At 46.2% G+C, this 24124-nt stretch overlaps 1 protein-coding gene across 1 annotated transcript in view; it reads right to left on the reverse strand.

Annotated features, from left to right (window-relative positions):
* Nucleotides 1–5790: 5790 nt before the first annotated feature.
* Nucleotides 5791–24124, reverse strand: part of SLC4A5 (solute carrier family 4 member 5) — a 659349-nt gene continuing 641015 nt past the window's right edge. Inside the window, 1 exon segment of the mRNA XM_078665747.1 lies at nt 5791–6526. Within this exon segment, the coding sequence (XP_078521873.1) occupies nt 6361–6526 (166 nt within the window). The 3' untranslated portion in view covers nt 5791–6360.

The following is a 24124-nucleotide window of genomic DNA, read 5'->3' on the forward strand; positions in this document are numbered from 1 at the left end:
GATCAGAAGAGAGAGGATGGGTAAGAAGGCAGTCCTACAGGGTATCACCTCCTTGGGTCCATCATTCGTACGATTAGATATAGAAGCACCACAGCAGCTTTGGTTGCTGCCCTCCTTTGCTCTTCTTCCCTTCTCCATCTTCTTCCACTTCCCTTCTTAACCCTGTAGATGTGTTTTAAGGCTAAAAAATGAAAATGACTGAAAGAATCTGAGGCTTCATGAAGTTAAACATGTACTTTTATTAAGATGTACATAAAAAAATTCTTGGAACAAGTCAACGCAAATTACAATTCTCTTGCATTAAATTTGAAAACAATGAACATGCACATTTAATGAACAAGGGTAGATCTGTTACAGTGTAACATTTTCTGTAGATGTGGTGGTTCATTGCAAGCATTTATCAGCTTTATCAGAACCTTTTCTCTTTGAAGCCAATAATAGCATCTTGGGTTGTATCATGATGGGCCCACTGACTGCTTTTTTGCATTCAAGATGTCTAAAGCTCAGACATGTAACTCAGAATTTCTCTTAGTTAATGCTTGAACTTTAAACAGTAGTTGCCTACAGTGAGCAGTGCCACTCTCTGGTTCCAAATTATTCATTTTAAAATTAATACATTAATTTGGAGAACTTCCTAGTTAACTGTTTGACCTTTAGACACCTACTAAAAAACAGGCGCTCAATCCATCGTGATAGGGCTCTAGCGCCTTCATTATGGGACTTTTACAAATCCTGATTTAGGTAGGCGTCCAGGGGCATAACGAAGGGCCCCTAGCCCCTGCGGTGTGGGGAGGGGCCCACAGGGTTCCATGTTTGGAGGGGGCTCCCCTCACCCTCTAAGCCATGCCATTGCATGCCTTGCAAAATTTATGCAATGGCATGGAATAAGAACTAGTTAAACACTCGGGAAAGCAGAGAGGCCCATGCAGCGTGGGGTGGGGCAACCGTTCAGGGGGCCCCCTTTGAACCCAAGACCAATGAATATCAGTGCGATCTGGAGACACGGGGGTCCATCATCACATCTGCAGGGGAGCCCAATCATTTTGTGTTACGCTACTGCAGGAGCCATGTGAGCAAACACAAATTATTACAACAGTGGGGGTGGGTGGGTAGGGAAATGCACTATTACTGTAATATCCCCTATTCTCACAAATGCTAACATTTTAGAAGAAGAAAGTGGGATACTTTAAGAAAATAACTGGGAGAATGTATTTCCCCCATTGACTTCTATTGGATCACAGTCAATTTCAGATGGCAGATAGCCAACCTAAAGTACTTTTTGGCTTAAAAAATCAGGAGTCTCCTGCCTCATTCGGGTGTATTGGCATGTGTGCATTCTGGTGAGATAATGGCACACCCAATAAATGCTGTGGCTGGCGGCATCATCATTCGCCAGATGCACAGTTAGCACTTGTGAAAGCACGGCTCATAGAATGGCCTCCTTACCTGAGCACCGTTGAGGAAAGTAATATTTGCTCCCCTCCCTCAGGGCTAAAATGTGCTACTCTAACCCCCATCTTTTTGTCTTTTGACCTTTTGTAAGTTTACTACTTTTTGGTATTCACAAAAGTAAACTGAGACCAAAAGTCTAACTTTACTAGTAGCAACTTACCTTTGTGAATTCCAAAAAGTAGTAAAGTTAGACTTTTGGTCTAAGTTTACCTTTGTGAATACAGAAAAGTAGTAAACTTACACAAAAGTCTAAGTTTACCTCTGTGCATCGGGCCTAATGTTACTCTGCAGCAACCACGGAGGCACAATTTGGCATATAATAATGACAAGCACAGTATGTAGTTGTCAAACTCTATCACAAAGGCTGGTGCAATTCCGTTGGAGGAATATGAGACCTTCATAGGTCCAGTACAATTGCTTTAAGCAGCAGGAGCTGCCTTCAATCACTGCAGCGTTGATTTAATCAGTTTGTTTTCCCTTTTCTAACACATGGGCAGCAGCTATCCATGTAGCTGCAGTTTAAAAACACAATATTATTTCAAGCAGCAGTGAATGAAATCAGTCTCCATTACAACCTAAGCAGGGGCGTGGCTTGGGCAGTAAGACCGAGGGAATGTAAGTTTCAGATTTAATAACAATCACGCTGGCATAAAATGTTTAAAATATATTATATGAGACGCAGGACACAAGGGTAGCTTAAGAGGCACTGGGAAAGACAGAGGAGTTCTGATTGTAAGGGCTACTTCAAAGACAATAGCTTTCAAACTTCCAAGTTTTAAGGCAGAGATGAGAGACAGAGAGAGAGAGTGTGTGTGTGTTTCTGTCAGTGTGGGCATGTACAAATTCCAGGCTGAAATCCGACCGACACCTCACCATACCCGACTGAAAGCACCTCCACCCAACTATTTACTACAAAATACATTTTTAGGGGGGGTGTAACATTCCACAAACCCCCCTGAAGCTATGCCCCTGAAGGTAGGGTTGGGTTGTTGAAAGGTGCAGTGGCGGCTCCTCTGCAATGGCGGAGGAGCATCACCCCACTGCCTGGCGCAGAGCCAGCAAACGAAAAATAAAACAATGCTAGAACATCGTTTTATTTTTCGTTTGCTGGCTCAGAGCCAGCTTGTGCATGGAGGGGCAGGGCATGGGAGGTGGGAGAAGGAGTGCTTGTACACTCCATAAGTACGCATATGTGTTTGCCCAACTGTCTCAGGCCGACCAAAACACACATGCTCACTTAGGTTTCTCCTGCCCGGCTGCATTCAGAAGCCAGACTGGAGAACCCCCACAAACTCCATGACCTGAATGGAGCGTCTTTCCTGCCCACTCAGGCCAATTGCTATGCTGCTCTGCAGCACGGAGGTTGGATGGGAGCCTGTCCCAGGGGCTGCTGGGACCAGGAAGAGGCCAGCAGGAGCGACGTGACGCAGGAGGCGGCCGGCATTGTCAGATAAGATTTTTTATTTATTATTATTAACATGTCCCCCCTACACCTGCTTTACCCTCGCCCCCGTGCTCCCCAAACTCGTCTCATCACCCTTTTTTTTATTAAATGGCAGCCGCCACTGGAGAGGGGGAGAGCTCGGCATCTGCAAGAGAACACAAGGTGCTGTGAACTGAAAATAGGCACATCCTCACATTGGTCTCCATTGTGTCACAAGCTTACAGTGTGGGAGACTGGAATAACGGCATCAGAACATGCCATTGTGCAGATTTACAGCTGTGGCTCTTCATCTTTGCGGCACAAGCCACAATTTTTTATCGGAACCCAAGTTGGTACTCTCACTTTATAAACTCAAGGTTATGTTGGTGAGGAGAGGGGGCAAGATTGTATAGATGTTTGCAGTCAGTGGATCATAGATCGTGGGTGAAAACCAGTTTTAATAATCCCACTTAAAGGAATACTGCTGTAGGTGTGTGTTCATATTCTTGAATGAGCAAAGTTTTATACTTCGCACCTTGCCAAGTCTAACTTTAACAGTTACACTGTGGATATCAAGTCAGAAAGTGAATGGTATTAGTTCACAAATAAGAATGTTAGATACAGTATAGGAATTGGAATTTGGAAAGGTGTCTGGGTACATTTTTGCTTCACCTTTAATTCCTCATGTTGTGCAAATATGATTCCTTAAAATCTTGTGTAAGAGAGCTTTCACAAAACCTGAGTAGATTTCATATGAAGTGTTCTGATTGGTTATACATGAACAGGTCATCAGTGGTCAGCTTTAACAAGCAAAGGCCAATGAATGTGTGCTGATGGGTATGAATAATGGTTTGTTGGGTCATTTAAGACATATATGTGAGTGGTTGGTGCAAAAACAGCCCAGCACAAATAAAATTTGCACTGGGCAATCTGTATAGATTTCCACTTGCTTAACACCTTAGTGATAAAAAGAAATGGGAAGTAACACGTGGAAATGGTATGTGTGCCATTAAAGTCCTATTTTAAAAATATTTTTGCACAATTATTTTGCACTTTCTTAAAGTTGATGGTGAGTGACTGAGTAGAAATGATGTTCACTGGCATTGACAGTTATTGTGCACAGCAGGCCCTGCGTCTCATTAATCGAATTTAGCAGATATTCCGCCTGTGTTCAACAAGACTTTTCCCCTTTGCCCTATACCAGAGCACCTTACCTTTAGCCTGATCGATATATATATACTAGGTGCTAGCTTTCTGAAATAGCCATTTCAGGGTTGCTGCCAGAAATTTCCTAGATATCTGACCTGTTGAAGTCCCTCTTCAATGACTATATAGGTTGAAACATTAACAATATTATTTTCTGAACTGTCTTTCCGAATCGTGAAGGAGTTTGGGATATTCAGACATAATCAGATCATAATTCCAAACATTATATGAGCAGACGTTCTACCTTTTTTCGTATTGTTTTGTTGAATATCTTTACTGCACTTTCACATTAGACGTACATGAGCGCTCTGTTATCACCAGTCTTTGAAATGTAAAGCCATATATTTACTAATTGGAGATATACAAATATAAAGGTATCTCATTTATTATTCATTGGTCCCTTGTTAGCAATGACTTGTTAACAATGATTGCACTTAGTGGAAATGTCATGTTTTCTTAGACACCTAAGTACACATGGTCTATTAGACCACTGAGTCATGAAATACTCCAAAGAAACTTCTTTGTTTTGGGGGAAAACATTAAGGGCCTCATTTATGAGAAATGACGCATCTCTGCGTGAAAGCAGCGATGCGTCACTTCTCAGTGCGCACTCCTTGCGACATACCTGATGCGTCATATTTACTGTATGACGCATCATGTCGCAAGGAGTTACAGATACGTCAGTATTTCTGACGTATCTGTATGGGGCAAAAGTGACGTATTGCTGGAGTGTGTCACAAAAGTGACGCAACTCCAGCAATGAGTCCTTTCACATGGGGCAAGCCCCATGTGAAAGGGCCTGCGCCAGTCTTACGTCTGCTGTGAGGCAGGCGTAAGATTTTGACGCAACGGCGTCCTAGAAGTGACAAAGTGAAATCTCATAGATTTCACTGCGTCACTTCTACGAGGCTTTTTGCGGAGGAACGCACCCCCGTGCATACATTATACCTGACGCAGGTATAATATAGAGCACGGGTTTACAAAGTGACGCATCTGCTTAGATGCATCACTTTGTAAATAGTGAGCAACAGGAGGCATGTTTTACGCCGCCGATGCTTCACAAAAAGTGACGCATCGGAAGCGCAAAACTGACGCAAGGCCTCATAAATGAGGCCCTAAGTGAGCACTTGAGTGCAGCTCCTGGAAAGGGCATGAAAGCTATGTATGCCTATTTTAGTCCCATTTCCTAGTCTAAATGTCATGGGCAAATTATTAATATCGCTTATAAGCACCACTTGACAATGTCAAATGTAATTATTTGACTGTTCTGGAATAAAACGGCTATGGATGCGGAGAGAATTTATAGGGTAAACAACGGTTTTGACTCACAAAGCAGTTCAAAGCAATATACGTTCAAACTATTATATGAGAGTTGAAGAACTGAGCCTACGTCTTACCCTTTCAATACCAAGATGGCTTTTGAATACAGTACCAATGTGTATACTTCATTAGCTAGAAATGAGCAGTACAATGGAAACATCCTTCTTCCTAAAAAAATGTAATCAACTTTTCATTTTACAACAGTCCTGTGAATTTATCTTCTTGTATATGAGATAGTGCTTACCAAATATGTACAAATCAGACACGTTTGAAATAACTATGTGATTTGGATAGTTAAAGTGAGGTCTAATGCTTATTATTTCAGAATTTTAGTAACATTACATTTAATTCATTTTTTTCACACATAAAGCTGAGGATTTATACATAATCAAAAAAGTAAAAGTCAGATTTCTTGCTCTGAATTCATATTTATGAATGTGGTGCTGCTCAAATTCCTGAATGAATCACTTTAAGGATAGAAGTATGTACTTCCTACACATATTTTGCAAAGAAACAGAGAACTTATTTTCCAACTATTTACTTCTTACAAATACGAGAGAGGCCTAATTTCATTATTTACATGTTATATACAGGAACTGAATCTGGTGCAGAACATTACTGAACCTTCTTTATTAGCCTATAAACATGATCTCTTATTAAGATTGCCTTAGCTAGAAGCAAAAAGGCAAGAACACATCTTACATTCTGGGACACACACATACCCACCAGCGTTTAGAAACAGCAGTAGTGTTGTATGAAGCATTATATATAAACAAGTAATTATTATTAATAACAGAGTCAGTCTTTCATATTTTGTTGTTGTTAGGTGCAGTTTCAAAGAATAACAATTGCAATTAACAATAGCACTTTCTGCTGATTGTTCATTTGTTCCCATCTATGTTATGTTATTAAACCAACACGTCTTCTTGAATGGATATCATTGATCCTCTGCGCCAGTACTATAACGTGGTCTCGCTTCCCATGTCTCTGCGATTTTTCTCGGTGTCGGTGTCATCATAGTCTGACTCCAGCTCTACGTTCACTTGTGGCACTGCTGCTAATGGGTTCCTAGGGTAACTGAAGGCAGGAGATGGTGGGCAGGAGATCTTCAGGTGAAGTGTTATACTTGAAAACAAGGAGGTAAATAAGATTTTAATAAATCATACATTTCCTTCCAGTGGATTGAAGATTTTGTTTGAAAAAAAATAAAATGACAGATTTTGAGCAATTAAACACAATATCAACTTAATTTGAGTAAGACTATCTTTCAATAGTAGCTGCTGACCTTTTCCTATGGTTTTATCACAAGATGTCAGGTATGATACCAAGGCCAGAGTTAACAATTGCAGAAGGTATCTCGCCTCCAGAAATTTCTTGGTATCACAAGTTTCCTTTCCTGGAATGGGGAATAACATGCAGAACCCGGATCTACTGGGTCAAACAAACTATGCAGTTCTTAGTTATGGCTTCTTTCACTTGGGCACTGTCTAGTTGCTTTGAGCAGTGGTAAATATGCATTGAATTACATTTAATTTTACACGGTGCACTTGTAATTACTCAGGGCGAGATCCTCCCAGGGAAAGAGCTCCACCTGACTTATAGTAAATCTGCTATAACTGACTTATAATTGGGCCCCTAGACTACTGTTCAGGTGGAGTTGTCAACATGTTAGTGAGCGATCAGTTACAATTACATTTTGAGGAACGTTGTGCTTGATCCAAATCAAGTGAGATATTAGGCAGTTGTATGTGGATGATGAGTAGCTGATGGTTCATAACATACTCTGCTCGTCTGCTTTGTTCAACACAGTGACTACAGCATTTTGGAAGAAAGGTTTTTTTATGGTTTGGTGAAAAGTACTGGCATATCTCTAAAAGAGTGCAAAAAGTAAAGTTGGATTTACCCTTTTCTTCACTATTTTATTTGGCACAAGATTCCAGTATATAGGTCATAGCTCAAACTCAAAATGGTGAACACAGTGTTTTATTATCCTGAGGCCAAAGTCAAATAAATCTTTATTCGGTCAGACATATGACCACAAAAGCACATATTTAAAACACATATAAAAGGCACAACAGATAAGTGTCATAAAACTTCAGTTAATAACATATACATCACTGATCATACAACCACCATAGATAAATCATACGAAATATGTTTTCCTTACATTCAATGCCTGAATGATAAAATTCAAAACTGCATAAGAAATTGTTGGCAGCTTAATTCATTGTAAAGCCAATAGACCCTCCTGGTGTGTGTTAAAACATTTTCCACTTAAAATGGGGTGTAAAACCCCAGTTCTAAAAGCACAGTACAAAATGCAAAACAGCATGGCGTGCTTGGTTGAGTGGCTAGAAACTCCATCACATGAACAACGGGGTAAAAGAGCAAACCAGGACCCACCAACAGGAAAAGCTCCTAAAAAAATATCATATTGGGTCTAAGCAGTGTTAAATAAAACCTATGTTTTGGTGCCTCTATCCACGTTAAGTAGGGCTCCATGCCATTACAAGTTGAGAGTGGAATGTATGAATGCACTGTGACCATATTAAGAGCTTTCATGAATCTCAACTTTTCTTTATGAGGAAAGTGCATCCCCTTAACCAGGACTTTGGTATGTGAGTTAATCTTATCTGTAGTCTAGAAGAGTGGGCTTAATCCTAGATCTCGAATAGCACTTTTTACATAATTAATCCAAGGTATGGCTAGCATGTTACTTTATTTCAGACAGTCCTTCACCACTCTGCATGTGAAACTTAGCTCCTGTATGGACCAGATTTTAATCCATAACGGAATGGGCGTCAAGCCCACCATGTATTCTAAAAAACATAACCCCAATTCATGTTGGGAAATAAAACTTGATGTGGATCTGGGAAGTCCTAAAGCTTATTTAAAAACCTATTCTCTACTACCTGAAGGGACTTTACAGATGTGTGCCCCCACACGCCAGCTTCATATGTGCCCACGAAGAGGCATCCACTTTTATATAGCATGCTCAATTCTTTAGGGGCTTATGTCCCAAATTCTTCGCGAAACTGAAGTGTTTTGACACATCGCTACTATCGTTTGGGACCACTGAGTAAATAATCGATACCAGCTCAAATTGGCATTAAATAAGATACCGAAGTAGCTGACGTTCATAGTTTTCATTATGAGTGTTTCTCCAATTAAAACGTTTTTGAATGGGTGTTACGCTTCAGCCCCTGCATAAAATTATAAAACTCATCTGAAAGTGTTTGCAATCCATTTACTGTATGAGCTAGGAGCACAGCTTTATTCATGTACAGTAGTTATGGAACCCTAAATTAAGCAGTAGTACAAATCTTCAAGCGGAGGCTTCATTCTAAACAGTCTTGGCCTCCTTGCACCTTGCCATTCACAGATCAGCAGACACATTAAGGCTTTCACATTTCAGGATAAAATACCCCTATATATAACAATATACGAGAGCTTCCAACACTCGGATATTAGTCATCCAGTACAACCTGCTTCTGATATTGTGAGACTGTGTTAGCAAGATATGTATAAAATGGAACAACTAGTGCAACCTCACTCTATGTCATGAACCTCAAAAGAGTCACACCCCAGCTTACACCCTACTCACTTTGATTCACCCTGGATAGCTCCCTCACCACCAGGGAACTAATCACCAACCAAACTACGATAGTTTGGTACAAGTGTTCCCTACTAAAGAAAAAGTACCTGTTCTACACAGAAAGCTCACCACCTCTGGTGACTCTTGGCTCCCACCCAGCCAAGAATGAAGGCTAAGAAGTGCAAAAAAGAAAAAAAAGGCAACATACCTTCTCCCTATGTGAACCCAACATCTGAGATGCTACCCCATATCCACCTGGACAGGCCCAGCCCTGCTCCTTTTATAAAACAGCTGAAGACACACCTCTTTAGGCTAGTTTTGCACTATGCAAATGTCAAACAGATAATATAAGCGAGTTACAGTTCAACTGGCAAGGTGTTGTCATGGGTTCAAGTTTAGGTGCAAGGTACAGTCGTAACACAGCCCAGCGAGCTCTCTTGCCTGGCATTGAAAACTGTCTGGGTACCAACGCTGTGGCCCCTTATCCCCCATAATGGACTCCACTACCATCTTTCAAGCAACCCTGGTATCCAGTTATGTCACACACAGCTCTGGCAATACACTTTAGTTTGGACCAGCAGCAACCTACAACATTCAATATTATTGTATCCCCTAGTCAAACGCACATCTCTGCCAATCACCTCAGTACTACTACAGCCATACATCAGTCGCTGTTCTTGCACTCTACAATAAACACACACACAAATAATCTCTCAAACACATGCACACCCACTTTGTGTTGTCTCTGTGACTTGTAGTATCACCCAAACACTCTTTTAAGTAGCTTTCCACATCACTTTTGTCCTGAGTGTAAGACACACTACTTGCCAGTCCAGTACACCCACGTTCACTCCTTAACTGCGGCTGGCCTACTTAGACCTATATCTGCTTACCCAAACAAGCACACACAAATCTCTGCTGATACACTCATCCCTACACACCAGCTGTTTCTCCTATTCCACACCTCCAACAGATCTTGTTATTTATGACCTTCATGTAGCAACCTTGAATGTTCCAGTGTTGATGCTAATGCAATCAATCCACACCCACACACCCACGTGCACACACACACATGCACTCACACACACATCCCCCCATCCCCCCAACCCCACCCTCCACCCCATACACACTGGTTATGCCTGCTAGCTAGGACTCACAAGGAGCTTTGCCAATACTGTGTGATGCACACTGCCTGTTACAATTCTAGTCCTCATTCACATAAACACTGGTACCAAAGCACTTGACACCATATGTGCAGAAGCCATTCACCATTCATTTAGCTATGTTTCACTGACAAACTAATATTTAGTCAATGCATTCTGAACTGCTGGGTGCTGCTCCGGATATTGTGATCCATATACTCATGAACACTCATATATAGGCACATACTCAAGGACACACACGTATAGCTGCACATGACATATGTATTTGTAAAAGTGCATGTTTAATTCTTAAGGTATCTTGCCAGTGAGTAGCATATGATTACAGGGCTATATAACGGATTATCGGCAACAAAATATTGAAATAAAAATATCACCCCTAAAATATTAAGGACACATATTGGCTTTACATACTCTGTATATAAAATACAAAATATTGACTACAAAAATATAAAAGAACAAAATATAATCACAAAAACATATACTAATAAATAGATGAAACAAAATATTACGCATAGTATATAAATAAATAAGATTATGAATAAATAAAATAGAATCAAAACACTACATATTAAAATTAATACATATACACTACCATCATAACACTTAAAAAAATAATTTAATAAAAAAAATATTACGCAAAAAAAGAATTTCAAATAATGTAATGTAATTTTATGTAATGTAGGGGGTCAAATTCACTATTCGCAGTCAAAACTAAGCAACAGTAGGGAATTTTTTTTTTTTTAAGGGGTCAGATTTACTATTACCACTGCAACCTAAGCAACATTAACAATAGTGTTGGACTTTGAAGGGGCCAGATTTATTTTTCCCACTCCGACATAAGCAACATTAGGAAAAGTGTTGGACTGTGGAGGGGCCAGATGTACTATTAAACAGGCAAACAAGGGCACTCGGCAGGGGTATCTATTGTTACCGCTGCTGTTTGCTCTGGCAATGGAGCCGGTGGAAGATCTCAGGACGGCTTTTACACATGGCAAACTCTACAGCCTAAGGGGCATATCATAGCCCTCTGGTCCCTCAAAATTTAAGGAATTTCTTTGGCTTTGAGGTATTAAAATGAATCTTTCAACCTTATAGCAAGTTCGCACGTATAAATTTGAAGAATTGAAATAAAGATTTCTCTAATTGGTTTCCTCTTTTAGAGGCCACATAGGATCATTCTTTATAAAAACATGCCGTCCGAATCGCAAGGGCCACTATAACCTAACATTGGACTGACAAATATTCGACCCACGGAATTGTGTGGTGCTATTATCACTTAGGACTACATCGGCGCAGTGACTTAGTAGGACTCGGTCAACCTTACAAGAAGATCCTGTTTTTTTATGACATTCGAGTTAACTTTCTTGGTTGTTTTTAAGCCTTGAAAAAGTTACTATGTAATGAAACACGTGTCGGCTGCCGATCCACCACTCTGCAGGAGGTTTACTGTATTACGCCCTCCACCTTTGTAATAGTTTGTCATTGCATTCTTTTTTAACCAAATGTATTGAGAACGTTGCCAGGTTTATGTATTCCATATAATTTAAATTGAACTGCGAACTATTTATTGCTCCTTGTATAAATTGAGTATTATAGAATAGGATAACATGCCACGAATAAATAATTGAACAGGTCAGAGTGCCGATGTTTATCTCTATAGGAATTACGATGTGACCACCACCGAGGCTCCTCCGAGCATGTGCTGCTGGCTGCAGCACACACCGCAAGACAAAAAGGGGTCATCACACATATGTGGCAGGCACCATACAGTGCCTGCCAAATGGTGCAGGGACATGTAAGGGGGCACCATAGGTGCTACCCACTACCCACAACCTAGGGCCAGGGGAAAGGGGGTCCGCTACGGGCCTTATCAATTAAATGTAGGATTTGTTTCATATTATCGCTACATTGTCGATGGGCACAAAGCCTGCCTGATCAGGGGCAATGAGGCTTGGTAGAAGGGTGCCTAGGCGAGCTGCCAGGATGCCAGTAAATAGCTTGAGATCAGTGTTTAGAAGAGATATCGGCTGGTAAGACGGTCAGTGTTGTTTGTGTATGCCTGTTTTGGGGATGATGACAATGGAAGCCGCTAGCATAGAAGGCGGGGAGCTGCTCGCAGCGGAAAGCACGAGAAGTGAAGGTGGTGTTTGTTGCCCTGTGCTGGGGGACACTTTATGGAAGGTGGTGGATTTGAATCTGCGCCAGGACTAGGAGCATACCGGAGCACACGGGACTGCGAGGACCAGCAGCCCGGGGTCTCACGCAGCTGTCTCCTCTTCCCGTGGACACGCCCCCTGCCACCAGCTGAAAACCTCTCGCAGCCCCCGCTTTGCGGGAGCTGCTCGCAGCGGAAAGCACGAGAAGTGAAGGTGGTGTTTGTTGCCCTGTGCTGGGGGATACTTTCTGGAAGGTGGTGGATTTGACCCTGCGCCAGGACTAGGAGCATACCGGAGCACAGGGGACTGCGAGGACCAGCAGCCCGGGGTCTCATGCAGCTGTCTCCTCTTCCCGTGGACACGCCCCCTGCCACCAGCTGAAAACCTCTCGCAGCCCCCGCTTTGCGGGAGCTGGTCGCAGCGGAAAGCACAAGAAGTGATGGTGGTGTTTGTTGCCCTGTGCTGGGGGATACTTTCTGGAAGGTGGTGGATTTGAACCTGCGCCAGGACTTGGAGCATACCGGAGCACACAGGACTGCGAGGACCAGCAGCCCGGGGTCTCACGCAGCTGTCTCCTCTTCCCGTGGACACGCCCCCTGCCACCAGCTGAAAACCTCTCGCAGCCCCCGCTTTGCGGGAGCTGCTCGCAGCGGAAAGCACGAGAAGTGAAGGTGGTGTCTGTTGCCCTGTGCTGGGGGATACTTTCTGGAAGGTGGTGGATTTGAACCTGCGCCAGGACTAGGAGCATACCGGAGCACACGGGAATGCGAGGACCAGCAGGCCGGGGTCTCACGCAGCTGTCTCCTCTTCCCGTGGACACGCCCCCTGCCTTTAGGTACTTATTTGACTCTCTCCCCCGCCTCGCGGGACGCGCGCAGGCGCGCGCCGGGCTAAGCCCGGGCAAAGGGCGGGCCGTCTGTGGCCGTCCGGGGCTGTTAGTGGCTGGGCCGGGCCGCCCCCCTGAAAACTGGCTTTTGGTTGCAAAGGATCCCTGGAGTCTTGCTACTCCCCAACTGTTCCAGGACTAAGAGTCTCATTGTAGGTACTGTGTCCACACCCTGCCATTCCTGCCATGTCAATGGCAACTCAATCGGGCAAAAACTTGAGAAGGGGGGGCAGGGGAGAAGAGGGGGGTATGGTCGGCACCATGGATCAGTTTATCACTCGTGTGGCTACTGTCATCGAAAAGGAGATCGCTATGACAGAGAACTTTCTCGAGAACCCCTTGTTGATAAACGGTCATCGCTGGGCCCGATAGCTTTGGTACCATCCCCAGCCCGATCTCTTGTCCCATTGATCCCTGCCTCTCCTCCCCTGGACCACCCCCGGGTGGCCGGCCTAAGAGCTAGTATAGATAGGTTGGAGAGTCTGACGGCTGAAGCCTATCCAGCTGAAAGCAAGGCTGCCCCAGACCCCCTGGATAGTGAGTCAATTGCCCCTACATCGTCCTTGGCTATAACTCCTACCCATGTGGACATACCCCTCCTACCTGCACTCGTAGTACAGGCACAAATACATTCAGTTCCAATTAAACAAAAAAGAATGGCTAGCCCACGGAAAGGTAGATTGGTCAAACCATACAAGAGATCCCGGGGGTTTAGCATTAGGTCAGGTGGTGCCCAAAAGGTAGTGGGACGGGACATCAGCACTATGATGGGAGTGAAGGGGGGTGACCCACCTGGAGGGCCAGCGCCTAATGTCATGACTGACCAGATTAGTGATCCTGTAGGGATCCTACCCTCAGACTCTCTCTCCATTGCAAATATAGAGAAAATGACGAAGTTACTACTTCTCCCTGTGTTAGAGAGAATCCAAGGTCTGGCAGAGCGGTTGGATAAACTAGAGCAGACAACCCTAGACAACTTCTTCTCCCTAAAATCGTGTATTAAGTTGCAGTTAAGAATGAGGGAGGAGGGGACTGGGGGAGGGCCGGACAGTAGGGAGACCCCCATAGCCCCACAAGGTCCCACTTCTATACCCAATATTATAGCCGGTCCCGCCCCTGTGGTGCCGGTGGTGATTGCCTCTGCTTCCAACCCTGTGGCTCTCCCAGGAGTAGCCAAGAAGCCCGGGTCGTTGGCACCTAATGCCGCAGTCAATTTGAAGACCTCCAAGGCTAATACTATTCCAGCCAAAAAGACGGCATGTCCCAGGGCTAATGGCACTCCTGGCCGGGCAAGCACTAACACCCCAGCCACCACTAATGCTCCTGAGAGTACTACCCCTAAAATTGATAAACTGGTACCAGCCCATGCCTCGCAGTCAGGCAGGGGCCCTAAGGGGGGATAGTTCCAAATGCTAATTTACCTCCCGACTGCCAGCCTTTTGTGGCAGTACTGACTGGGGTGCCTGAACACTGTCCAGGTAAACACGAGTCCTTTGTGGAATTGCTGAATAAGTCCTTATTCTGGCTTAAAGAAAATAGACCCCTGCCGGATAACTTGGATGGGCGGGTAATTCATGTAAGGAGAGTTGGCTGGATCGGCACTAGACCAAAAAACATAAGCGGAGATTGTATTATAGTAAATTTTGAGGACCCAAGGGTTGCCAGTTTTGTCTGCTCTTTTCCTACTAGGGAGCACAACTCATCAGGTAGTGGTGGAGTAATAGGCACACGTGACCTCAGCTTCTTTAATCCCCCAAATTTATCAGCTAGGCCAGTCGAAACACCTGTGTGGGAGGTCCAGGGTGGCAGACAGGCTCGTGGTAATCTCTCCCAATTCAGCCTATTTTGTAATAGTCCGTTCCAGCCGCAGGGCCGGATGTGGCGCAACTATTGACGTGCTAGCTGCCCCTTACGGGAGAAGCATGCTGAGGCATTTGGGGGGAAACCAAGTGACAGATCAACCTTTAGAGGTGAACTGGTGAGGCCACCTACTTGTACTCTTTTTGCTCCCGCTATGTTTGTGGGTCACCTTTCTGTGGATGGTGTTGAAGATTTTGAACATGCACGGTCCCCCTTAGAGGTGCCTGGGGGTGAAGCTTTATCCTTAGTCTCGGAGGAGGCCCCTAGCACTGTGCATGACCCCCTTGTGAGCGAACTAGCGCTAGGGCGGGGAGGAGTTGGCGATGTAGCCCTGAAGGTGGTCAGTTGGAATATAGCTGGTCTTGCACGGAACACTGGCATACCTGAATGGAATTCATTCGTTGAATCTTTCGGGATTTGCTTGTTTCAGGAAACTTGGTGCCTGGAACCACGTCACAAGGTGGGTTATACTACCTACTTTGTTTCTGCATTACAATCGCCTGGGGGGAAGGGCCGCCCCTCTGGCGGTCTATTAATTTGGGCAAGTATTTCCCTGGGATTCTCTATCAGGTGCATAGCCACCAAATCACCCGATCTGCAGAGAATAACAGTGAGAGGGCCACAAGGGGGGCGGGTGCTAGAAGTTTTTAATATCTATGTCAGAGGATCAAGGGGTGGCACATCCACATTGTCCCCTATGGGCATCGATGAGGAACTTAGATCTAGTGGTGCTGACTCGCTTGTCATACTGGCTGGGGACTTCAATTGTACATTTGAACCCCTTGCTACGGAGGATATATTGGGAACCCGGGAGGACGGTGCAAGGAGAGGTATCCCCCCCTCACATTATCCCCAATTAGAAGCTGGACCCAAAGTGCCATTGACCTTAATGCCCTTTGCCTGGAACATGGTCTAAGGGCAACCAACGGCAGATCAAACTCAGACCCTAATGGGGCCCATACGTTTAACAGAGTAGGCCATTCTTCACGAATTGACTTCATTCTCTTGAACTATAGACTTTGGGCCCATTTGTTAGACATGGTGGTTCTATCGTCTACTGACAGCGACCACAATCCTTTATCTCTGTCCCTGTCCCCTTTGTGGGCGGGGGCGACCACAGCTCCACTCCCACATGTATGGAAAACAACACACGAAGTATGCCCCTCCAACTGTGGTAGACGCCTGAAATGGAACACCATTGCTGCCAATAAGGGGAAGAGACTGGAAGTAAAATCTATAATGTCTAACATCATGCCCCGCTTAGTCTCCCCCGCACTTAGCGCGCATGAGGTTACCGCTTTGTTTGCCCAGACCATCAACGCCTTAGGCGAACTGTTCTTAGTTCATGCTGTAGGCACAAGGGGCAACGTAAGAGGTGGACCCAAGGGCAATGCGGGTTGGTTTTCCCCTGCCTGTCGTGCTGCCAAAGGTGATCTAATCAAGGCAGTGAAAACTAAAGATGGTGGGCTGATTAGCATTGCAAGGAGAAATTATAGAAGGGCAATATCTAAGGCCAAGGCTGAGCATGAGAATCAGTTTTGGCATGACTTAAAGGTGGCAAGCTCAAGGAAGGACTTGAAGGGATTTTGGGACTTAATAAGAGCTAGGGACAAACCAGTGGACTCGCTTATAACATGCAAAATAACGGAAGGAGCGTAGTTTGATCATTTCTCCCAGCTCTACACAATGGCTCCGGGTATTGAGGTAACCCCGATTGAACAGTACCCCATAGATTGCATTGAGCTTAATGAGGAACTCCTGTTTACATCCAAGGAAGTGGTGAAGGCGATTAAGTGTCTTGTCCCCAACAAGGCGGCGGGCCCTGACGGTGTCCCGGGGGACTTGCTCCGCATTAATCCAGATGAGTGGGGAAGACTTATTGCTTCCTTACTGAATGCTGGCTTGGCAGGTGCAGCTCTCCCGGACTCATGGAAGGGCGCAGAGGTCGTCCCAATCTTTAAGAAAGGGAGCCGGGACGACCCAGCTAACTACCGCCCTATAAGCCTTTTGGATTCTACGCAGAAGGTAGCAGGCAAAGTGGTTTTAGGAAGGGTCTTGCAGTGGGTAGAGGAGAAGCATATTCTTTCTGACTACCAGGCCGGCTTTAGATCAGGTATGGGGACTATAGAGCAATCATTCCGGCTTATGATGCTTTATTGGAAAGTGGTTTTACTGGGCAAAGGCAGTCTGTACCTTGCATTTATAGATCTACGGACTGCCTTTGACCTGGTCCCACGTAGCCAACTTTGGAGTGTGCTCGATGCACTGGGAATTCCCCCTTACTTATTAAGCATGCTGATAAAGCTGCATGCTGATAACTTCGCACAGATCAGGTGGGGTAACCAGGGACAAAAAACATCACGAATTCCTGTAAATAGAGGTGTCCGCCAGGGATGTGTGCTAGCCCCCACTCTGTTTTCATTGTATGTCAACGGAGTGGTGGAGCACCTGCTACAACATCCTGCAGACGCACCATCCCTGGCTGGCAGGAGAATACCTACCCTCTTATTTGCAGATGATACCCTCCTGATCTCCAAAACCCCAGCAGGCCTGCAGAGTCTTTTAACTAGCTTTAAGTCCTTCTGTGATTCAAGGGGACTAGTTATTAACACAGGAAAGACAAAGTACCTGGTCCTAAACCCCCCAAAGAAGACCGCCAAACCACCTACCCTTGATTCAGTTCCACTCGAGAGGGTCAAGGAGTTCGATTACCTTGGTATTCGTCTCTGCGACTCCATGAGTTGGAAATGTCACCACCAAAAGATGCTGCTGTCCCACAAGAGGGTGGTGGGGGCCCTCCTTAACGAACAGCGTGCCTCAACCCTCAAACCCATTGCACCGGTACTTGACATATATAGGGAAAGAGGTGTCAGTGCAGCACTTTATGGGGCAGAACTCTGGGGTGTACAGAATGTGGACCAGTTGTCCCGTTCAGAAAACAAATTTCACAAGGACTTAATGGGGCTCCCCTACAGTACGCCAACTCTACCACTCCTCCTAGATATGGGTACTCGGCCTATTAGTGACCAGGCGAGGCTGCGTCCTCTTCTCTTGTGGGCGCGTATTTGGAGAGTCCCTGAAATGTCCAGTTATGCAGAAGGTTTAAAAGAGGTTCTATCAACGCCTGGCTGGTCTAAAGTCCGCTGGTTAAGGGAAGTTAAGCGCCTTCTTGCTGACCTGGGCCTCGAAGACGCTTGAAATAACAGAACTGCCCCGCCCAAGTCAGCTTTGAAGAAGTTATACTGGAGCTGGGTGACTGATGGCAGAAACAGTAATGCTAACTTGTGGAGGACCACTGTGGATTTCCTCTTGGTTAAGGAGGTGCACTTCTGTGAGCCGTATCTGGACATTATTTTAAAACCCTGGGACAGGGCTCTATACCTCAAATTTAGGGTAGGCCTACTTCCAGTTGGGATTCTGACTTCCAGGTGGAAGGTCCCGGCACAGACTACCCCCTTCTGCCCCTTTCGTGAGACTAGGACTGAGTCAGTTCCCCACCTGTTGTTTGAATGCTCGGCCTATGTAGTTCCTCGCCGCAGATGGTTGAAACCACTCTGTAGAGAGCTTGGGACTAGATCCCACAAGGAGGCACTACGAATTTTGAAAACGGACCCGCGGCCCCTGTTTGCATGTGGATTGGCGAAATTCCTAGGCTGGGTATGGCTCATTAGATCTACTAGGCTTTTGTATCTTGTTTAATATGTATTTTAGACTGTTTTTATGTAAATTATTCGCGCCATTTGTAATATGAACTGTATGTTTTTATCTATGCACTGGCTCTTTTTACCGTTTTTATGTATATGTATTGCTTTTTTTTTTTTTTTTGAAGACCTTTATTTAGAAAAGGGTGCACACAGCTATTCAGCCAAACATCCCGAAGGCATGGCAGCAAAATTAGAGCATCAAAGTGTTACGGTACACCCAGGAGAGCAGCTCAGGATAAGAGAGGTCAATTTAAGAAATAAAATGGGATATACACGGTAAATACGTAATACAGTTCCATATGTTGACGAAAAGAAGAGAGAGAAAAGAAACCAGGAGGGGGCCGGCTACGGGATCTAAAGTAGATACAGTCACAGGGTGGGCAGGGAAGCATGTCCAACTGTAGAGGCGACCACATTTTGAAGCAAGCAATATAAGCAAGCATACATTACTGAAGACTGCCGACTAATACCCCACCCGATGAATCCAATGACAGGAGAGGCTGAGCGGCCACAGTCCCAGCACGGCCCAAATAGCCCAAACAGTAACCCGATACCCTGTCCCCCAACCCAGGGAGAGAGAGAAAAAAGGAAAGTCCAGTCAAACTAAAAAGAGAAAAAGGCCATAGAAACAGAGAACGGAAAAACAAAAATACCCCACCCCCTACCCCCCACCCTGCACCCCTGCAGATGGCTACGGCCTACCCCCCTAGCAGCGTGCCTGTCGCCCAGCAACCAAAAACCCGAAATATAGTAGAAAAGAGAATTATAAAGGAAGGAAACACAGAAAAAGAAAGAAAAGAAAAGTTAAGGGAGGAGGAGAATCACACATCCCCGGTCACACTACCCCCCTCCTGCGACATACAGTCCTGGTCATTAAACAATCAGCAACCAAGCAAAGTAGATCCGGTAGAACCCAGGAAAGACGTTCTACACCACCCCGCCCCCAATACAAGAAAATGGCGGGTCCCGGGTCCCTCACGAACCCCTAGCATCCGAGTCGAACTCCAGTCTCACCCTTGACCTCTACGAGTGTTCACCATGAGTTCCACACACCGCACCCGCCAATTCACAGGATAAGTCATAAGTCCAGCCAGTCCTCGAATCTGTGCGGCGAGCCCAACGGATGTCCACAGTCCATCACAATCCTCAGCCGCCATGACACACGCCACGGTGCGACCAGATCCCGACCGTCCCATACTCCAACACACTGCACAGCTCACACGATCGATAGATGCCCGCTGTTTCCGTCGGGTCACAGTTTCAATAAAGTCTTTGGGGGACAAGCACGTGAACACGACCACATGCGGACTCGTCAACGTGGACGGGCGATACACCATGACAGATTCAGCCGCACACTGTGGTACAGATATTGCATTCCATGCTTCGACACTAGATGGGCCTCGAGTCGTAGATTCCGGGATCAAAGTGGGAGAAACGGCTCGCTTAGGGTGACCAGACAGATCAGAGTCATTATGCGATCGGGCAGTTTCGGTGTCATCCGCGATCGACTTATGTGGAAGAGCAACCATGTAGGAGCACAGACCCTTAATGGCGGCCATCACGGTTCGCAATGATGGCTCTTCTTCACCCCGCACCCCCGCAAACTGATCAACTCCAGACATCAGCGCGCCCTTCGGGTCACCCGATTCCCCCAGGGACCGAAGTGCGATGAGGGCAGGCGGGGGCAGGAGGCACACAGAACAGCAGCGATAAGGCCTCTCGGACGGGGGCCCCACCCCGGCGGGAGGGGAACGCCGAGAAGGGAGACCCCCGACCACTCAGCCCTCACAGGATCATTACACCTCCTCAATGCGGGTAGAACCGCAGGCTCTCCACCAATCCAGGGGCAGGTTGCTCTCCACTCCTATCGACCGGACCATGTCTGGGTCCCCCGGCCGCCGTTGTAGCACTACAACCCGGCAGGGTCAGTACTCGAGGTCCCGGTTTTCGGTCAGCGTTAGGCCAAGAACTTCCACTCGATGTAACTCCGGCAATCCGGGTCGTAAGTTTCCCAGGACCACACCGCCAGTATCAGCAACAGGTCACCCACACGGGAGCTAGGCGAAAAAGCAGGATTTGTAGCAGGATATTCAAGCAGCAGGAGGAGGTCGACGGAGCCGAGAGCTTATGCGGCCATCTTCGTTCGTCGCTAGGCTCTTCCCCCCATGTATTGCTTTTTAAGATATGCATCATATCGAAATAAAGCCTAACTGACTTAATTGGATTAAACAGTCCGGTTAGGAGAGGAGCCATAGTCATGAAAAAGGTTTTGTAAAAGAGAGCTGGGAATCTGTCAGGGCACAGCAGTTTAAGAAGCTTCTGCCTAGCAGTGATAGAGATAAATTTCTCAACCAGGATCGGGCGATCTAGGTCGGATGCCTGTTACAGTGTTAATTTCGGGGTTATGGGCACTTCGGAGATACAGAGACGAAATGTCTTCCAGTAGGTCCTGCCGTGTGTATAGCTCTTTAAAGTAGTCTTGCAAGGCAGAGGTGATTTGAGCATTGCCAGTACGTTCTAATCCATCTGCGTCCAATATAGCCTGGGCTCCGGTGGCCTGTTGCTGCACCTGTTATCTATCGGCCAGGAGGCATCCACGCTTGTCTCCCCCAACATAAAAAGAGGGCCGAAGTTGAAAGGCAGCCTATTCCACTCTGTCAAGATCAATACCTGACAGTTGCGTTAGAGCAGCCTCCAAATTGACTTCAAACTCGGGGAGCGCCGGTACATTTATGAATACGCTTGAGAGGGATAAATACTCTTGTTTGTCCCTGCAAATCGTATTGTCGGCTGCGGAAATCACTATTAGTTTGCCTCTAACTACTGCTTTCAGGGTTTCCCATAGCGTAGATATACAGACTTCCGCATTGACATGGATTTCAAGGAAATTTGCCAAGGCTTTGTTAATTTGCTTAATGACTGCTATGTGATTGGACAATGAACGGGGTTCTATTTCTGAACCCGTGACCAGAGATTGGATAACAGATGTGCCTAGGAAGTGATCTATTTGGACCTATGTTTTATGTGCAATAGAATAAAATGTGTAGTTGCACGAATGTGGGTGCAGAGTACGCCAAATGTGACCCAATCCCATTACCTCTAGCCAGAGCGCACCCTCCCAAAAGAGGGCTCCAGTTTGACTTGGTGCTGGACAAATCTGTCTCAGTTATTATTATAAAACAGGTTTAGGTCCCCCCAAAGAGAACTAAACAATGCTGTGTAGCCATCACATCAGTCACTGCACGGCGTAAAAAGTGTTCCTGACCCTCATTAGGAGTGTTGATAGTCCCCAGGGCAAAAGTGTAAATGCCCAGGGAGACTGAGTAAGACAGTAATCTACCCCTGATTTCGCCCTGTTTGGAGCCTATCTTGCCTTGAAAGGAACTGCACACCAGAATCGCTACTTCTGCAGTTTTAGAGGAATTGGATGAAACAAATTGGTGTGAGCGAATTCAGTGCTAGTCACTGGCAAGCAGGTGGGTTTCTTGGCGAAGGCAGATGTGGGCTCCCAAGTGTTTGAGTACTTCCGTTTTGTTTGTGTTTAGTTGTAGGCAGCTGTTTTTCATCCATTTGGCGACGGCTTCCATGCCTTCTCGAAAGTTGTGTCTGGCGGTGTTGAGTTCGTTGGATAGGGAAAGGATCAGTTGTGTGTCATCTGCGTATGACACAATGTTGAGTTCGTAGGTTCGGACGATGGGGGCGAGCGGAGCCATGTAGACGTTGAAGAGGGTAGGGCTGAGGGAGGACCCCTGGGGTACTCCGCAGGTGGTAGGTGTAGGGTCTGAGAGGAAAGGGGGGAGTCTGACCCCCTGCCTTCTGCCGGAGAGGAAGTAGCGGATCCAGTCTAGGGCCTTGTCTTGGATCTTTGTGTCATGGAGTCTGCATATTAGGGTGCGGTGAGAGACTGTATCGAACGCCGCTGAGAGGTTGAGGAGGATGAGGGCTGCTGTTTCTCCTTTGCCCAGTAAGGTATGGATGTCGTCTGTTGCGGCACGGTGGGCGGTTTCCATACTGTGTTTTTTTCTGAAGCCGGATTGGGAGGAGTCGAGGATGTTGTGCTCTTCAATGAATGTGGCGAGTTGGCTGTCGATGGCTTTCTTGATGACTTTCTCTGGGAACGGGAGCAGGGAGATGGGTCTGTAGTTTTTGAGGTCGGTGGGATCCGCCGAGGGTTTCTTCAGGAGAGGGTTGATCTCAACGTGTTTCCAGTCATCAGGAAATGAGGCGGTTGCCAGGGCGCGGTTGATGGTGTGGCAGAGCATGGGTGCGATGGTTTCGGCGGCTCTGTTGAAAATGTGGGGGGGGGCAGGAGTCCGTGGGGTCCCCAGAGTGGATTGACTTTATCGTCTTCAGTGTGTCTTCGGTGGTGAGGGCTGTCCAGTTGTCGATTGCTGGCTTCAGGATGTCGGAGGTGGTTGGTGAGGGTTCAGTGTGTTGGTTGTCTTTGTCAAAGTTGTCGTAGATGCTCTTGATTTTGTGGTGGAAAAAGGTGCTGAGTTTTTCACAGATGTCTTGTGAGGGAGGGATGTCGGTGGACTCGCTGGTGGGTTGGGCGAACTCCTTGATGATGTTGAAGAGTTCTTTGCTGTTGTGTGCATGAGTTGAGATTCTGCTTCAATCGCTTTTCTCCTCGTTTTCTGATGCGTTGGTGGTGGGCTTTGGAGGCGGCTCTGAAGTTGTTTTGGGTTTCTGTGGATTTGGGGTTCCTCCACTCCTTTTCAAGGCAGTGGCAAGTGCGCCTGGACTCTCGAAGTTCGGTGGTGAACCATCTAGCTTTTTTGGCATGGGGGTTGTTGTTTTTCTTGATGGGGCTATGGTGTTGGCGCTGTCGGAACTCCATCTGTGTAGGGTTCGGGCTGCGGTGTTGGCGTCGTAGTTTTCCGCGATGGTTGTGGTGGAGTTGCTGAGTGATGAGGTTAGCTGGTCGTCGGTGATTCTGGTCCAGTTTCTTCATGGGAGCAGGTGCTGGTGTCTGTGGATGGTGGATGTTCTGAAGGTGAAGTAGACGCATCGATGGTCAGTCCATGGGAGTTCGGTGGTGTGGCTGAAGGTGATGGAGTTTCCTGTTGTGAAGAGGGGGTCAAGGGTGTGTCCTGCTGAGTGTGTGGGTTCAGTCACAATCTGGCAGAGTCTAATGTTGTGGAGGTGGGTGTCCAGGGGGGATGTGGTGCTGGGGTCCAGTTGGTTGTCGAGGTGGAAGTTGAGGTCTCCCAGTAGAGTGTAGTTGGTGAACGCGATGGCATGCGGAGAGATGATGTCCGTGATGGAGTTGGCAAAAAGTCTGCTGGGTCCAGGGGGTCGGTAGATGAGGGTTCCACGGAGGGTGGAGGTAGGGCTGGCCAGTATCTTGAAATTAAGG

The sequence above is a fragment of the Lissotriton helveticus genome, chromosome 11, assembly GCF_964261635.1.
Source record: "Lissotriton helveticus chromosome 11, aLisHel1.1, whole genome shotgun sequence".
NCBI lineage: Eukaryota > Metazoa > Chordata > Amphibia > Caudata > Salamandridae > Lissotriton > Lissotriton helveticus.